General features: G+C 37.7%; 1 protein-coding gene across 4 annotated transcripts in view; it reads left to right on the top strand.

Moving 5' to 3' along the window:
* The window catches only part of LOC100643982 (disks large 1 tumor suppressor protein), a 542,862-nt gene that overhangs the window by 2,855 nt on the left and 520,194 nt on the right, over positions 1 to 19,813 (top strand). For 2 of the 4 annotated variants that reach the window (XM_012314493.3, XM_012314492.3), the window contains exon 2: positions 15,209 to 15,289. The exons of 1 other annotated variant lie outside the window; for it this stretch is intronic. In XM_012314493.3, the coding sequence (XP_012169883.1) occupies positions 15,209 to 15,289 (81 nt within the window). Of the gene's footprint in view, positions 1 to 7,234; positions 7,353 to 15,208; positions 15,290 to 19,813 lie in introns of those variants that run through there. One more of the 4 variants, XM_012314490.3, reaches the window with a different exon arrangement.

The raw sequence follows: 19,813 nt of genomic DNA, 5'->3' as shown, positions 1-19,813 counted from the left end.
CCAAATTTCCCTTATTCAGATTTAGATTCTTAGATTTAGTGTGTATTAGGAAAAGGAAAAATATTGCTCGCGAACTTGAAAACGCGGATTACACGATTACGAAATACATATATACATAGGTGAAACACGAAGAGGATCGGTTCCACATCTTCCAAAGATTGTACGCGAGGAATGAAATCGATTGTCCAAACCGCTAAGTGCATCTTTATAATCCTATTAGAAAAAAAGATCCATGTCGATCGTTCGAATTCGGGTTGTTTCACACGTCACACTTTCTGCTTTTAATTCCAACAGTCCCATTTACGAGGTGATATTATATAATTTGCAATTGGTCTTTAGGCATTTGAATTTCTTGTTTCGGAGATGTATTTATAACGTTTTCCGCGACCATGCTTTGCTTTCCTCGCCTTCGGTGGAAAAATGTCTTGCGTAGTTAATTACGCGGGCCCGGTTATAAAACGTCCTGGCCGGTACATCGTGTTGAATGGCTGTAATTAAATTTGTCCCTAATTATCTCTATTTCGAGGTTATTTAGAAATCGTCGCGCTTCGTTATCATCTCACCACGGTTTCATAAGCGCCGCTTCACCCGCCCTTTGAGCGACTACGGCAGTGAATGGAAAAAAAATGAATTTTTTTTGTACTTCTTTCCGCTTCTTTCCGCCAGGCCCGTAAGGCGATACGCGCGCGCGACACCGAGCCAACCAACGACGCCGATAGTTTTCAATTTCTGCGGTGCAGGCGCTTCGTAGGCAAAGACGAGGACAGAGTCAAGGATGGTTTATGGGTCGGTGATTCGCTTAGCCCGGCAACTCGCGAAGCTTTTATGCATGCCGATGTATGTACATTTTATATTCCTCGGCGGTGTTTCTACGTCGTAAAGCCGCGTCTCCAACGGCGCAATGTTTTGTTGGTGAATGCGCTGAAAACCTCGAAAAAGGGTAGGTTTTAATGGTATGTCGGCCACGAAGGGCCCGTCGGTTCACTTTCTGCCCTTTATCGAAAAAAGACCCTGAAAGGAAGTTGTAACGCGTTTGAAGACAAATAAGCGCGCCGGCTTTTATACCGGTTGCATGACTCTAAACAGGGCACCGTGGTAAAAGTGGTTGATTCGTGAAAGGCACGAAATCTGTTTCTTGTTCCTTTCGATTAATTCTGCATACGTGCTCGTTGCTTTATTATGGCTGCCCTTGGTGCGTAGAGAATTAGTTGTTAGCCTGTCACGTTGACTTACGTTTATGAAGAAATATTTCACGAAAATGTTATTGTAATGTTTACATATTAATTATTTACGTTTAAGTATATTAAATTTCGTGTTACTTAATAATACTTCCATATGATTACAAAATAATTTGATGCTATAAAAATGAAACTTATAGAATACGATAAAAGAACGCTTTATTAGAAAGTAAGGGTAGTATATTTCAATAATTTCTATAGTCACATCCTGATTTTAGTATTCCTGAAAGTATATCTTGAACAATTCTTAGAGGCACTAGACTACTATTGTAATCATATGAACTCTAGAACTTCAAACTGTTTGATCATGATTACGATAACATATAGGAGATAAACGCGCCCTAAAAGGCATATGTTTGAATATCGTAGGATCGCGTTTGATACGAAATATTTCATCCCATGATTCCATATATGTACGATTAACTATTTACATCGGCATAACATCTAGAAAATTATTTACAATTTCCATTAGTACTCTGATCTTTGATAATACAGTATATTATAATATCATAAAAGTATAATAAATGCTGGAATTTTGTAAACGACAGTCTTTCTCCTCCGTATGTACGTTTATCGGTTACGTGCATACTTTTAATTTGTTATCTCATAGCTGCCGAATGTATGAGCGTGATTTCTAACCCGTAAATTCGCAAGGAGTTATACTGTATGTGCACATAAGCGTGACGTATGCGGAACGCAGACGATATAGGACGAAATGGGAGACAGTGTGGCTGATAATGACAGCAATGAATGGTAAGCGGGCCGAGGGCTTATGTACTTAGACGCCCTCACCGGTTTGCAGAAATCGGCTACATATTTAACTGTGTCTCGTAACTTCGTGATATTGGCGTCCTATATGGCGTATTATATCTTCCGATTGAGATATAGTTCCACAAACGATTCCTTTTCAATTAGTTTGAAAAATCGTCTCGAACGATGTAGTATTCAGTTTTAATTTCTTTAAAATTTCTTATAATTTCATATTAGTTGTATCGCGTGAGCAGAAAATAAAAAATTCCGTTTGATTATTTAATGAACATTTCACCCCTAGCGAAGTCATAAATTATCAGTGACCTATATGCATGGAGTCAAACGTGTTAAACATCTTCAATTATTCAAAACTCCATTTAGATTTAGAGAGCTGCGAGTTTCCTTTTTATTACAGTTCCTTCGAGATAAAACACGACGAACTTCGAATCGATAAGAACAGGAAAAAACTTCGTTCTTTCTCTGTCTTTCAAAAAGGAAAAGGGAATAACAAGGTCGCGTATGCAATCAATGGGGGAAGAAGGTCGAACAATCGCGTTCAGGTTAGCAGATCGTTGGCAATCGTCGATAATGAATCCGTCCAGACAGTGTAGACAATGCTCAGGATTAAAATATGCTGGAAAGCGAAGCGTAGCGTAGGGATGACGTTAAATTGGATTCTGGTAGCTTTAGGAATATCTATTCGCGTGCTGCACCTACACGCCGTCTGGGAAAGTTCCAGCGAAACAATTCGGTGGCTTCCGTTTGGTATAGAGTTCACAGGTATTTCACGGTATTGGTTTCTGCCGTAAATCCGTTGACTTAAGGTTAACCAAGATCGTTAATGTTAGTTCGTATGCATATCGCTCAGCTGGATTCTTCGTCCTTTCGGATTCTCTCATTGTTCAAGGTTTTACTTGTTTACTTTTCTATATAAAAGCGGAAGCCATCAAATGCTGCCTTTTAAAACGATTTCCCCTCTTGAAAAAAGAAAAGTTCCAACGAAGTAAAATCCAAAGTGATACGGTGTTTTGCATATTTATATGTTTAATATATTACTAGATTATTAATCCTTGTTACTATTAAATGTAAATCTCTTACTATTTCAAACGAAATATACAAGAAATATTTATCACATTTTAAAGTTTGCAAATAATTATACCTTTTAGTGAAAATAATATTTTTCTAATAATTAATTACAATATCGTCAATTCATTACTGGAGCATTAAACGAAATCTCTGTCGAATATCATAAGTTCATCCTTTCGATCTATTTTCGTTCTTGCGTATTTCTATTTCAGTGTCAGCTTAAAGAAGATAGGTATAGCCAACCAGTTAAATTATTTGATATTCGAGTACGATTTATTTTCATTACCAACGTCAAGTTCACGAGTCTCGTTTGCCTTATTCCTTAGGAATCCCACGATTCTTGGGAATCTATTTATTCGCGCAAAGTGATTATTTTGTTATTTGTCCGATATCGGCACGAATGATTTACGTATAAGCTTTCTAATCACGAAATCGCGATCGAGTTTTGTAATTTAATTGCATGGTAATTTTCGTGCTTGCTAGATTGTTCCTGGTGATATCCGCGGTTCAGCTTCCTCTGTGGTCCCATTGTTCCAATCCACTCTGATTTCATTTTACACCAGCGTGCGGTCGAGTATGCAGTCAGTTTCATCATACTCTGACTAGCATCAGTCACAGCATTTCTATCTTTGGACGTATCTTACCAATTAACGTGAAAACAGATACAAATAGTAGCCAACTCGCTACGTTAGCGTTGTTCAGCTCTGCTTCAACGCACATAAATCATTCAGAGCTTAACTGAATGCGCAATGGCCCAGTGGGAAAGTTTCCTGATACTAATTTCGACAAAGAATTTCGTTAATGATTACGAGTGATAGACGGCTGAAAAATCGTAGAATGTAAATAATATGTTTATGAACGTAAAGTATAGTATAGAACTACGCTATATTTTGCTCCACAAAAGTATTTGAACACATACCGTAGAACTTTTACGTCCATACTGTAGGTATTACGTAAAACATTTTGAAATTTCATTAACGCTGTAATGACAAAAGATCGCCATGCCTGTATAGGTAAAATTTGAAATCAATCTGAAAATGTATTAAGTGTATAAATATATTAATTAAACATATTACATCGAGTCTCATAACAGTATTAATGACATCAAACCATTCCGTGTAGCGTACATATATTCATAAAAGATATCTCTATAAGTGTAAACACTATAACGCATAGGTTTATAAGTACCTATAAGCATCTTATCATGAGCATATAATTAACGAGTAACGTGGTCTCTTCGTTATTGAGCGATAAGATTTCACAATTTGGCATTGTATATATTGCTCATGTACGTCGAAACATCTGAAATACGTGGAATGAAGTAGCACGTTCGATGATTCTATGAACGCTAATGGTCAGCGTATTTGCTAGCGAGAAAGGGGATCTGCAGCGATTATTCTCGATTAATATCGGTACAGATTCTCGGGAAGTTGATAGAATTATTCATGTTGCAGGTATTACACGTGCAATGGTGTGGCCGTAAACCTAATTGTGTCCTGGAGAATGTACATACAAATGTGGGTGCGTTCACAGGCAGTGAATTTCAATAGTTAACAAGTCATTTTACCTGAGAATTCTCGTTTGCTGCATGCGTACTCTCGGTATCAATAAAATTTCGTGGCTAATTATGTCTTTTTGTTGACGTTCGCTTCTCGTCTTATCAAAATAATTTTTTTTATAAGTTAAGGTTGAACAGTTGTTATTAAAGTAGGTTATATATTAAGAGTAGTTATTAAGAAGGTTCAAAATTAGGAGGAAGAATAAGTATATAACACTGAAAAAGAATAAGTCGACAAGCTCGTCAAACTGATCGAGTTTCATCGTTAAGCGGATGTACTTGGCGTTGCTGAGCAAGTCGTTGTTGCCAACTAATATCGATAGATCGTGTCTGGCGAACACCAGGTTGGGCGTCCGTGACGTTGCGTGTTATCAATTCGTGTGTTGAAATCACTCATCTGTCTTTAGACTGTGCCGCTCGCATGTGTTCACAAAAATGGAAAGTAAATGCCGCTTTTAAATATTTAAAATTATCTCACGAAGACTATGAAGCGTCCTTAGTGCTTCTTCCGTTTAGCAAATTTACATTGGCACACAGCGGACGATGATTAGAAGAAATTTTTGGAGGAATTATTGTACGTTAATATTTCATCAATCTCTGCTCAATGGTTTAATAATACTTTGGTTGATATATACAATACTTTCGCATTTTGGCACGGCTCAGCTATGAAAGAGACAAATATATGCGTAATATCGAAAGATGCACACTCTCGTGGTATTACGTTTGCGTTATTACGCAAGTTACACGTGGACAAATATTAATTCGCGTATGCATATTTATACAATATATTTGACTAGCTCGCATGGGAATTTTATGCAATATGTCTGCAGGAGGGAGGATTGAAATTAAATTCCACCTGATTTTCAGCACCGCGATATAATAACTTGCTTATTACCAGTTGCAGAAATTTGAGAGCGGCACTAGTGGAAGAGATCTTTACGCTCGATTGAGAATTGTGAAGTTACAGTACATAGTAGAACCGAGAAATTCTATATATAGAAATTCAAAAAATTTCCCACTAGACCTTCGTTAAAAAAATGTTTATTAATAAATTTTCCTTATTACCATTAAAATTACATATGACGAATTATCATAATCTAAATATGCATTCCAATATTCATGGAATTTATCGATCTGGACAAGTACCTGGTTCAACGCACGACTAAAGTATTTATATACATAATATATAAAACACTAAACCGGATATGTGAGTCTATAAATGTTGCCTGCATGTGGGGCACACGGACGGCCGTTCACACGTGTAGATATATCTTTACAGGCGACACACAGTGTAGCGAACTATCCACACACAGGAACTAACATTAAGTGTATACGCATACGAACACATAGAAAGATGCTGCGTATAGACATGATTCTTCTAATGTGGAGCGTCGCCGAGAATGTTAAATTTAGGGTATGTACGAGCAGTCGATTCTCGAATGGTGCCCACGCATGTTGCAGGTGCGTCTGTCGAACGGTTCGAAATTGTTTTTTCAACAAAACAAAGATTCCGAGCTGTCAGTATTTTCCGTGTTTTATTTGGATAGTTATTCGAACCGATTCTCCGCCGAATTATCGACATTGACATCGGTAGCGAGTTCGCGAAAATCGTAACCCGTTCATGAATAATTTTCCGTGTCACGTGTCATCGAACCGCCACCACGTGCAGAGGCGTGACAATACAAATAAATAGGAAGCGTGTTGGCGAAGCGCCAGCGCGCGCCATTGTGGACTCTGAAATTGGAAATATATATCTCAATCGAGGTGGATAATGGCGAAAATGATCGAATGATCTTTTGCAGAATATATCCCGGAACTTGTATTAGAAAACATGTACGTGTGATAGGCTAAATAAAATTGTGTGAAGTGTCGATAAACAAATAAGTTGAAAATCAAAGTATAACATGGAAACTTTGTGATACGACGAAGTCTATGGAGACTATTGCTTCATCAAGTCTGCGTTTCAGCGAACTTTATTAGATAATTTATTTTCGAAGAATAAAGATACGTAAAATATGCAACGAAGATATCGCTAAAAACGAACAAAGAAAGGAGATTATAATTGTTGATAACAGATCGAGGACTGAGCTGGATGGAAGTATTTCGCTGATGTGGTAAACGTTTCGAGTTCTGTGTGATGACACAACACGAGTATGTGAGAAATGTGACTGCTGTCTATGTATTATATATCGTCTATACGTATGACGATATCTGGGCTGTCTCGTGTTGAGATTTTTTTCAGACGTGTCTCGTTGACTCCGTTTCGCATCTACGGTCGATAATCTCTCCATTTTTCTTTTGCTACTTTTCCAACTTGTCCAACTTTTTAACGAGCTCACAACATTCGGGAATTGCGTACAAAATTGTGTTGTATAGCGTTCGAGAGGATATTATCACAGTAGATTCTTTTATAATAAGTACAATTTTATAGAGAATTTTTTTTCCGACATTGTTAAAGTGCAGTTGAAGTTGGAGAAGCTGTTACGAGAAAGGAAGTGTTGCCATTCGATATCTATATAATTAACGAACTGTACGATTCTGTTGAAAGATTGCGAATCTGAAAGGATCGTTCTCGAAAATTTACAATATACAACTTTGATTGATATTACAATTGAATATGTGGTTGCCGGTAATATCTATTCTATGGACCATTGTGAATCTGGTGCAGCGCAAACTCGTAATGAAAAGTGTGATGTATTCTACGTTAAATGGGACAGCAGGTAAATAGAAGTTTGCACTAAGCTTTGGAAGCTTGTAGAAATACTTTTTATAAAGACTCTATCCTAAATAATTAATCAATCGTTCACATATTTCGTCTAATAGGATAGGAAAAAGAAGCTGACCACCGACCACAATAATCTGTAGCAGAAAAGTATCGATTATTCTCTCGCAAAGATTTACGAGTATTTCAGACATGTGAAATTACGTTTTACTGGGTTAGGTATCAATGCAAGTAGTCAGGCGATTTCTATTGTCATTTCTCTGTTCACTCATGATTTATGTGATTCAGAGTAATGTCGTATCAGAAGGTCTGGAATTTGTTTCTCTACGGATTGCAACCGCAATTCCAAATACCGAACTAGCTAATTAATTAGCAAATAACTGAATTGTTGGAATACCTTCCGTGACTCATTGCTATTACAGTAATGTTTTGGTAACAGCAAAAAATATTTAAATGTATGGAAGTCGAGATAATTAAAGATTATTAATCTATGTGATAATCTATAAATATATAATTAACGAAGTAGTCACATACTTTTCGTGTTGGTGTTACAAAGATCGAGTAAAAAAAGACGATGATACGATGTTGTTACTTTAATTGGATATCGAAATTGATTTTTTTACCATGAGTCCGTTCGACGTTGTTATATTCTGTGTAAAAGTATTAACACAAAATAACTATGCACACTCATTCTTGCCCTTATATTTTTGCACGCGTCTCCCTTTTTCGGTAACTATTTCCGTCACCTGAAGTTTTTGGATGGCGTAAGCGAATGAATCTTGTTGTCTTGTGTCAAATATTTGAGACAGGGTAAGGATGAAGACAATTTCTGCTTAGTAATTTCCTTTGCGCCACACGTAGATACACTAACCATCAAATAAAGCTATGATAGCCTGCTGCGGATCATTCCAAGCTTGTGGAGTCTGTTATAAATTATCCCGAGAACGATTTAAGGGTGCTTATAGAAAACACTGTAAGTGTAAAAATTAAAAAATTTTGATTTCTTATTGGAAAATGTTCTACATACCAATGAGAATACTGTAGTATAGAATTGAAGTCAAATTTCACTTTCTAAATGGTTATTAATAATATGAGAAGATGGCATCACAACGTTGTCTGTATAGAGGAAAATGTAAGCGCTAATAAACATTAGTCGATCGTTTCTTGGCTTTTGTGTATGCCATTTACTCAAATGAATGAACATTGATTTTTCTTTGTAACCAAGAGGTGGCACGGGCTTTTTCTTCGAACATACGAGGTTTTTCTTCAAATACATTTTTCTTTTTCATGAATTTGGATTACATTATGCATAAGGTTCCTTTCCCTTCTAAAAAAACTTGTTTCTTGAAGTGTATTCTATGAGCATTTTTCAATTGGACTTGAATCATCTCAAAGCCGGTGAACCTTGTTTTCTATGAGCTGTATGATCTTTGAGGTAGAAGGATTCGTAGTGGGTTATTCCAAAATTCTGCCACCATTACATAATTATACCTCTGAGCTTCACAACCATGCCGGGTTTGACAAGTTCGATATCACAAAACTCCAATCTCGTCTTCAAGCGGATCTCTTTGGCACTGACCTTATGGAACTTAAAGTCTTAAGATTATGAAGTGGTCCAAGACGGACTTCTAGATGAACTCATGGAACTTGAAGTCCTAAAGTCTTGTGGTGATCTTTGACGAGTACCTTTACTTTGAACTCATGTTCGAGTTTCCAGGGTCGATAGTCTATCTGTTCTCACGATCTTGGATTCATAGAGTTTAATGTCTCAAGATCTTCAGCTGTAATTATTCTTACTATCATCTAATTTAACTTCTTTAAATACTCTTCGTGTTTTTACAATACGAAATTAGTTCTCATATTTCACATGATATGATGTATACATAAATTTCCTACCATGAATCCTATTGAAAATTAGGAAGGCTTCTATGAATAAATTAATGTGCTGAATATATTATCATATTTCCATTGTACCTGTTTGATATTATGCTAAGTACAACATACTTAATATAACTAATATAGTAATATAATATATACATTTTGTTATATTATATATATATACATAACGTGGAATGTGCAATATATTTAAACTTCTAAATTCCACAAAATGTAATATACAAAACTGTTTAATATATTCTTGTATTATGTATAATCACAGAAAGTGAGAAACAATTTCAAAAAGATAATGTAATATCATTGAATATAAAACATGTTAGACAAGGTGAAGAGTTCGTGTATGGTATGCGTGAGACGTTCCAAAATTTGACTGTAATTTAACTCACGAATTGGCAACGAGAAGAGTTTCAGGAAGTTCTCGATGGACGAATAACGGAAAATCCCGGGCTTTGTGATTTAACTGATTTGGAGTGGTAAATTATATGTGGCGTATTAACCATCGTGATGTCAGGATTCCAGACAGAATTCAACGAATAAATTGGCATCGTTAGAAGTTCAGGACAGGCTTGGCTCGTCACATTAACATAGCTGAAAATCCAAGACGGTGTTTGAAGAATGGATTGGCAATAACCGAGCACGACTATGCTCTTCATCGCGAATTCTCGGTGTTCTTGCGTAGCTGACGCTTTGAATTCTTCTCATTCACCGTTCCTCGTGCCCGTCTCTTCCTTTTCTTCTTCCTATCCTGGCCTTTACCATCGTGTTTCTATCGTGTCCTTTTCACCAGCCTGTTGGACTCTAATTCGTTTCATCTTCTCATCTTTCTTTATCAACGTCTTGTCTCTATCTTTTCCTCCCTTTACCCACTACTTTTGCGTGTCTGTCTTCAAAATTCGTTCGGGGTTACCCAGACATGACGTAGATGCCCGCTATTCTGGTCATCGTGTGACGTCGTCCTCAGGGTATTCAGAAATAAACTCGAGTGGCAAGGTGCTACTCGTCGTGTGGCCTCTTTCTCTCGTCTACCTCTTTTAACCTCCATTTGTCACTGTCGTTCCTTTTGGTCCGCGATGATTCGCGCCCAATTTCGACGATTATTGTGTCACGGACAGCATCAAAGCAGAAAATTAGTAGACCAATTTAAATTCGCCCCACATTGTTAGTAATACGATGAATAAACGAGCGGACAAGTTCTTTGCTCGCTTGGTTTCTCGTCTAGAGTCACTGTTCCCGTCGTTAAAACGATTAATAAGCACCTACATAGTTGGCAGACGATGGTATAACCTTGCGCTAGATTTTCTGAAAAGCAACGTTACCATGAATACCTTTGGGTCATTGTTTCTCGATTAGGGACGGATGTACTCAAAAGTTGTTACGATAATTTATAATTGAAAATTAAACGGAACATTTAGTATTGTTTAAAAGTCTAAAAGTATGCATCTTGATACAACGATATCTTTTGTAACATTGTTAACAAGTTAACTTGTCCGATGCAAGCAAGTTGCTCGACGTGTTCTCTCTAAATGCTCATTCAAGGTGCAAGTGCAACGAGAATAGCTTGTACTAGGTTTACCAGGTCCAAGAATGACGTCGTTTATTGCGCTATATTTTTGTGGGATTTACGATCTTCATAGGCATACTTAACGAGTTTCTTTATTATCTTGAGCTTTACAACCTTTCGCGATATCGAACGTTGTAGCGCGATGTTCAGCGCAATTGAAGCATAAAATATTTTCGAAACATAAATTATTAAAATATTATTACCAGAAACTTTTCAAACCGGCTTTACATCGTTTGTGCGAGCAAATTATATTTCCAATCGCCGAGTATTCGCTAGGATGCCCGATAATTCATCGAAAAATACACATACAATCGTGTATTCCAGATTGATTCACCGACAGTTCGAGTAGTTCGAACTTGGGTTTATTTATTCCGTTGTCTGGCGCCGAGAGAGCGCCAGTGCGGTTACCAGATTTAATTATACGTACGTGATTCGAGGTATCGTTCTTCTTCATTCTCCTTGCGGCGTTGAATTTGAAAATTACAGGAGTTGCGCGACGTTCTCTAAGAAAATCTACCGTTCTTCTTTCTTTTCGATTACTCAGAAAGTAGTTTACTAGATGAGCCGGCAAAAGTGCCGGACAGAATCCGGGGCAATCCAAACAGCCGGAAGTTACATTCGTTTGTCAACCAGTCGGACACGGTGCAAACGAGCGACTCGTGGCGCTCGTTCGCCGGCAACAAAAATTTAATTAGAGAGACATGACTTTACAGCCGTGGGCGGCCTTTCTTTCGCCGGATAATGAAGTAACGCCGCCAGCTAGACACTTGTGGTTAGTGTCTAAGGGCTGGAATGGAGGGCAAAAAATTCAGCCAAGTTATACTTAACGACATTTCTCTATTTTTCCTTCTATACTAAGTGAACGACTGATTCGTTTTCGTGCCTCTATTGATCCGTTTCTTTATTCATCTTCTTCTTTCTCGTTTTCTCTTCGCTTCATTCTCCTTCTCTTATTCTTTGATCTTCTACCGTGGTCGGGCCTTTCGTTTCCTGCGACCCTGTCCTCCCCCTTTTTTCGATTTCCTCGACTCTGGCCTTGGCGTAAATACATTTCCGCATGGAAAGCGGCACTTTCAAACTTCGCGACCCTTTTCCAAAGCATTTATCTTTTATCCTCGTAAATGCGGTTGTTCGCCTCGATTTCGCTTGTCTCTGTTCGCCTCACATCATCTCGCCGTCTCAGAAGAATAGAGATTTACCACTTCTCTACACCAAGGCACATAGGGGGTTAACGTAGCTCCGGTTAGGGTAATGGAACTATTTTCAACAACGATGGCTCTTACCGCACTATCTTCGGCATATCTTGCGTTCCCTCGTTTGGGTTTCGTACAGGTTTAGATGTAGTTTTAAACCTAAGATCGTCGTCGCGTACTCCTCAACGAGAGAAGTTTCGTCGAGACGTGTTTGTGCTATGTTATGATATACGATTTCGTTTCTATTACTAAATTTGCGCTCGATATATCTGATTTTATCTAGTCATTAAATATTTGGCTTTAATCACCACTAAATCGTACTTTAGATTGGATTTTCCAAAAGAAAAGCGAAGACAAACTTCGTATCGATTATCATATCTTACGCTTTCGAGCAGGCCTAAGTTTTTCACATTAGATAAGAACAGGTTGGAAATGGAAATTCTCCGTACACAAAGTCAAGGAAATTCGAATTTGAAAGTTCAATCAAGATATTTAAAACTTATTTGCGATCTGCTATAGACTCTCTTCGAACAATTTGATGACGAACTATCCTGTTTCTCGTATCATCGGGCATAGAAAACTCATTATTTCCCTCAGATATATAATTTCAGTTTCCGAGGTAAACGCGGTTTACGCAGGTCGACGAACAAACAGGTCTTGAAATTCGTTTTGATTAAAATTTCTTTCTTCTAACTAGTAAAGCATCCGCAGCCAAGTGAATACGTTTCGTACGAGAAGCTTCATTTTCCTCCTTTTTCGTCTCTTTTTTTTTCGAACCGTTCGTCGTCGTCGTCTTTTACGGTCGGCTCTTACATTTTCCAAGCCAAGTAACCGTTTTATAATAGGTAGAGCCAAGTAATTAGGTACGTACATGTCCATCGAACGTGGACATAATCGACTTTCTTCTTTGCTTCGAAACAGCTCTTTCGAGCTGATTTTACCAGCGGCGAATGTTTTCATCCTCTTTATTACAGCGATGAATTTTTGTCGTCAAAGCTGGCAAAGCTTTTCCCTCGTTCACGGAGCTTCCCTGTTTCGCGTCTTCGCATCGGCGAGTTTAATACCGCTCCGGGGTTAACGGGCTGGGTACGAAAATATTTCTTTCCAAAGGTATGGATGCGTTTCGCGAAAACGCGCATTTAGGCTTCCGTTTCGTCCCGTTTCTCGGATCGAGGAACGCAAACGTTTAATTGTTGAATCACTCACGACGCTCTACTTTTCCGATTATTTTATGCAGAAATGTACCTCTACAGAACTATGGATATCTGACTGTGTTCGTTGAGCCATTGTCTAAGTCGAGAAAGCGTGCGTTTGTGACGATTCGCGATAATACGATCGATATTTATTGTTGTACGGTAAAAAGGAAAAAAGAAAATGATATCGCTGCGTTAAAATACAGCCGTTTATCGAGCATTCATCCGACATAGCGAATAAATTTCGAAGTTCTCGAAGTTTTCTTCGATTTCAGTGCAGTAGGCGGTTGACCCGGGGCAGTTCCCTGTTCGTTTTTGTACGTGATCTTTGTGCAAATGTTGGAGCACAGAGGTTCGATAAACGTTGGAATAATTTCTGAATTCGTAAGGGTAAACTTCACAAAAGTTTCTCCTTTGGCGTTTTTCATTTGACATGCTACACGCGTCTTGTGTAAATTCCGAACGAGACGCGAATATTTTCGTCGGTGGTTCTTTGTTGTAAAAAATAGTTCTCATCTAATGCTCCTGTGCTTTCTACGTTCTAAATAATCGCGTAAAAATAATGTTACATACTTTGAGAAAGTGTTCGCGTAATGTGACTATGTAGCAATTAAACGTTCGAACAACCAATGTGTATGTAAAATGACTATTGTACACTGGTCCGTCAAAACGAGCAGATATAGTAAGCAGATTACTTTTTGCAGATCTTACTGCGGTATTTCGATGCCGTTATTCTCATTGCTCGGTTCTATCTTCCATTCTCTATCTTCCATTCAGGAAATTGTAAGACCAGATCTAATTACTCAGTCCCCCGTTGTACAGGTAACATCGAAGATAAATTTCTACCGAATCGTCCTGAAGTGACGATATAGGTCAAGGATGAATTCAACGTAATAAAATATTTCGTGTCTCTTTCATATTGTTAAAATCACCCGTGGATTACGAAATTTTCGTTTGTTCATAAAAGTCCTCGAAACTTACTCCGCTATCTTTTCATTAGAATTTTGATGTATCGATAGATGGGATCGCAAATTGATTTCGATTTCGATTTTACATCCTCGAACGAGAGGAAAGAAAAGAAATACGATCGAGGATGAAACGGGGCAGCTGGTTGTGATGTCTTTCTTGGTTTCCAGCCGTCCATTCGTAGAACAATCGGCAGGAGAGATCTCATTACCTCTCGCCCGGATATAACGTCGTTCTGCTTTGACGCCATCGTTCGATGGGTTCACTTCGTGCAACCTCATAAACGATGAAAATAGGTCAGGGATAAAGTTATTCGAACATTGTAAGAGGATCGTTGCTTCCTTTGTGTCGTCGATATCGCACTCTTAATAACTTATGTCCCGAAATTCCAGCTTAATTTCCTTCCTACTGAAGTTGACTCCACTAGTGACTGGAGAGTATTTCGGTATTTTTAAAGTCACGAGGTATCGGAGACTAATTGATGGGAATCATTGGTACTTTGTTGCAAGAATATTAAATTGTCGATGGAAATTTTAAAGATCTTTGTAGAAAAGTTTTTAAACAAATTAAGGAAAGATATTTGATTAAGAGATTTCTTTCTGTTATATAAGTTCCTGTAGTAGCGTCCCTTTTTATACATTCAAGATATGCGATTAGGATCTTAGAACTTTGAGTTGCGATTGATTTTCACGTTGGTGGATCCGCTCGTTTTCGGCTAGAACTATAATCTAAAGATCGGGACATAGAAAGTGGGACAGCAGAACGGGATGTGTACACGATTACACGACGCTAGGAGGTAATAAAACCACTAATTGTTCGAGGAGAAACTTCGCGTTATATTCGAGCACAAACTACTGAAACAGCTGCGGTGATGCGCCTAATCGAGTGTGCGAAATGTCGTAGTAAATTTTATCAAGTTACTTTGGCGATATGTAATTCTGAAATCCCCGAATTTATATTCATTTAATATCTTTATCAAGAAAAAAGAAGAAAGAAAACAATATGTTAAAAAATAACGTAATATTTTCTTCGTTTTGTGTTACAGGTGAGTGTGACCAGTTTGTGGGATGCAACAACGTCGAAATCATCACAAATTTTGCACCACGTACTGCACGAAAACATGCAGGTAGGAAATGCATAAAAATCATTTATTACGGAAACTCGAAAGAAACGCGAGTTTGGCGGGAACTGTATAATGATGAGAACCGGAATACGGTTACCTACAAAGCAACTTTGTAACTGCAGCATGTTTTAGGTCATGAGCACATTTTTTTAAAGTGTTCTTACGCGAATCGTATATGTATAATACGTATAGCGCGTAATTCGTATTTCGAAAATATTCATTTGCATATTCATATTCATATTTGCGTTAGAAATCATGAACATATTAGCTCGGGAAAATAGTAAAATTTAAGAAAAGTATTTTTTGGAAGGGGTTGCGTTGTTTACCCGTTGGCTGAGCTTTATACGAGTGAAGAAAATCTGGGTGGTAATGTTGGTAACTGGTCAAGCCGCATTGTGCTCTCCATTGCGGTAGGTGCACACATATACGAATCTCCTTGTACGTGTTCCATGCAAGTCGAGTTTTCTGTATATGTGTATACCGAGAACAACGATTGAAACGATAGCACCGTATGAGAAATGGCGCTATTAAATTTGACTGCAGTCACATCGTGCGGTTTTACGCTTCCTTTGCGGCATATGCAACAAATCAGAAATCTGTTGTTTTATTGTTTTATTTAATATATACACGTCGAGTTCAATATTATATCTCGAGAAAAGAAAAAATTGATCGAGTATTACGCATCGTTAACATTTACCTCCACCTTAGTAATTCTTTATTTTTACCATCTTCTTAGACGTTAAAAATTCAGTGATATAATTATACTGATATAGATTCTTGGAAATATACAAAATATTTCATTTAATATTTATTGCAATTACTTTTTACTAGAATGCGTCAAATATTTCCTCATGAATTTTCTCGCACGTCGTAAGCAACGTTCTTAAATTAGAAAAATGAAAACGAGGAAGGGAGTTCCTTGTTAGTGCTTCCTCGGAAGTTACGCTCGAATTCAAACATAGGAACGTTGCACCAGTCGAATAAAATAAGATGCATAGCCTTGATCTCAATGAAACGGTAATGTTAGCCTCCCTTTTAATAAGAGGAAACGACATGGAAGAAGATCGTAAAAAGGAAGTTAGTAAACGTAACAAGCATTTCCAATTCACTTTTCGATATGCATCAGTTTCCTGCAGTTGCGATAACAATCGGTGTCAAAGATCTGGTTTTGCTATCTTCGCGAAACGATATGTCATTGGAAGAACGATGATTTGCCAAGTCAGCAGAGGTCCTCGCCTTTACTCGTCCATAGAATCGATAAATTTTACTCCTACTTTTCTTCCTTCATATTCTTGTCTCTTCTATCTATTTTCTTTTGGAACCATTTGTCTCAGAAAATGATTTAGAAGATACTTGAATTTAAATTGTTCTTAATGCTCACCGATTTTGCTGCACAAGATGTAATTCAAGCACGAAGAAAATTTAATCAGAATTAAGAATCACGTCGATGTTTGTGATATTGTTTAGACGAATGTTCAATGAGAAATTCGGTACAACAAAAGTTAATTTGCAATATGATCCTTTAGATGGAAACTTCATTTAGTCTAGAGTCTTGTATCTTCGATTTGACGCAGTTTATTTGCAGGAAATAGGGTGAGAGATGTAGCAATTGCAGGGTGCACTAGCACGTTAAGTTAAATACACGTGTGTAGACGCGAAATGCTTGTAGCGAGACGCAATTGGTGTTCCCTTGATGTACGGCACCCGTCTTTATGAATATTTATTTCTCCCCTCTCTTATGAATGTCGTAAACAAGAGACGGTTTTCTTCTTTCAAGGAAAATTTCTCCATTTTCTACAACTTTTATGTAAAATGACCAATTCAATTCAATCGTTAATGCTTTTTACTAGAGTTAACAAAAAACGACGGTATATAAGAAGTTCTAAAAGTTCCAAACCGGGCCAACTAACACAACGAAATAGTTAATCTGGAAGAATTCCAATAATTTTGTCAAAGATGATTCCTTTTATAGCCAATTTTTGTGCTACATCAAATTGAATCGACGTTTCATTGATTCGTATAATTTATATTCGTATTTATATACGTGTTTGAACACTCGCGGTTGTGAGCGGATTGACGGAGGGAAGGAGTTACAGACCAGACAGATAGATTACAAAGTGGACTGTATGATTTTATTGGTTGCTTGACTATTAAAGGACTGTCTCCTTTAGATATGACACAATGTCAACTATTATGTCGTGTCTGATGGTCAGACCACGACCCTTGAATTTCGTGAGACAGAGATGAACCGTACTCGACGAATGACTGTTTGAATCTGACTCGTCATGTCCGGCGGTCATTATCTAAGTGTGTCGTAAGGCGGGGGAACAACTCTACTCTTGATGATTGTACCTTGGCGCCTTTACCCTTCGTAGGTGGCGGCCAGACCACGACCTTTGGTTTACGTCAGATGGAAGACAACAGCTATTGACGACTGAATCTTTGCATCTCTCCCGCAGTTGTTCGCTCAAGATGGGGGTGAAGGTTAAAAGCAAAATATTTGCTTCTATTACCGAGTGGTTTGTGATACTGTTGACCTTTCGAGAGTTTTTCAGACCTAGGCCCTTTGAGGGCCCACTCAGCAGTGTCATAAATCCTTTTTTCTATAATTTTCTATAATTTTTAATAAAAAACATCGAATATGACAAATTTGCCATCTGTTGCATAAAAAAAGGATTCGTAACTGATTTTCATTAATTATTCAACTTTTATTTGGTCGACTGAAGGGGTTAAATTTCTTCTACAATTCTAGACTTTTGTAAGTATACGTTTCAGTTTTTCGAAAGTATAAACGTGATTCCCGTTGAAGTTGCGAAGATCTAAAACTCGATTTTCTTCGATTGTGCTTACACAATTCTGAACAAAAATATTTGCTCAATGCAGCGTGAACACGGTATAGTGGAATTTTTTACCAAATTCGAAAGCGGTAATGATGATAAACGTGTTTTTAAACACGCGGATAGTGGAGGGTAACACTGGTAAACGCGACAAAGCGAAGAAAACGAGGAGCGGACAAGACTTTCGTGTGAAGCGAATTTAAGAGCTTCAACTTCCCTACGTACTTGCAGTCGCAAGTTTGTAACGAACTTGTAACGCGTATAAGTCAGCGACTTTATTACAATGCCGTGACTGCGGCGATGCGATCTTACCGTAGTTAAATAACCAGCCTAGCTAGTGCTTTCCTTAGGCGAATACTACATCCGGTCTGGTAATCAGAAATTATTGTCGTTACCCGTTATCGTTCTACGTTTCTAAGAAAATTGCTACACAATTAAGTGAGCTTTGCCTATCGTTTAAGCATCTTGTTATCTTAACACAGGATTCTGGCAATGAAACAGAAGAGCTGATGGTACACGAAGTAATTTTGCGGGTTGGTTAATTTCACGTGCGCCAGGACCGCTGAATTAATTTTGGATGTCTCTCACCTGTCGTGTCATAGTGTTCCTGTAGGTGATCCTTTTGCTTTGTACTGAAGCGTCCAATGACAATACACCTATTTAGTTACGCCGCAGTACGAGACTCTGTTCGTTTCTAGTTTGTAGCCAAAGGAGACATTGCGATACCGACTACGGGTTCACAGTTCATTGGTGCGGGCACACCTAGTCTCTTCGTTTACCATAATTTACGGGCATCGGTGTTGCAGCAATTATACGTACGTTAATTTCGTTCGTGTCCTCTTGTATCGCTATTTCGTGGATTAGATTAATAGTTTAGAGGATTAAGAATAATTTAACTCCGATAATAATTAATAATAATAAAATAATAATTAATAAAATAATAATAAAATAATAATCTGGCAAATACACGCGAGATCATTTCCTAAATATTTCTTTAGTTGTTGTTATATATATGCTCATCGCTTTGGATCGATACGTATATTCGAAGGATATATGTATTTCTTCCACAAGGAGGGAAAGGAACGGAAGAAATGGAAAGGAAGGGAGATCATTAATAGTACCTACCATCGCTCTTGCTTCTACTAAGATTCAAATGGAAATAACCTACCATTTGCTTGATGTAGGATTTTGATTTCATATTTTCCAAACTTTAAATCGATGTTGCATAGCTCAGTGAGACTTATCAAACATAAATAAGCTGTAGCACGTTTGAGATTTTTTACAAATTTTTGCTTCGGATGAATCTATTTTGTAGAATATTCTCGCCGCTTCACGTTCCAAAAATGTTAAAGTGATTTTTAATCTTGATCCTTTTTTAAGGAAGATGCGATTTTATTTTGCTCGAATATACCGTAATGTGAGACTATAGATCAAAATTAATTAACTTCACATAAGAGAATTCGACGAGCAATCGCATATCAATCGCGTCAGCGAAACATCGCGCCGCATTGATAATAAGGTTCCGCAATTAGCATTATTTTCATACATTTGAGGTTTAATTATGGGTATCTCACCAGGCTAATACCGAGCCGTTTCCTGATACATATTTAATTCAACGTTGAAGCACGGTGAACATCCCGCACCTGCACTTCCACTGCACTGCTGTATTGCTGCAGCTTTCTGTACAAAT

This window comes from Bombus terrestris, chromosome 12 (genome assembly GCF_910591885.1).
Source record: "Bombus terrestris chromosome 12, iyBomTerr1.2, whole genome shotgun sequence".
Taxonomy (NCBI): domain Eukaryota; kingdom Metazoa; phylum Arthropoda; class Insecta; order Hymenoptera; family Apidae; genus Bombus; species Bombus terrestris.
Note: the sequence above shows the minus strand (reverse complement) of the source record. Positions and strands in the feature narration are given on the sequence as shown.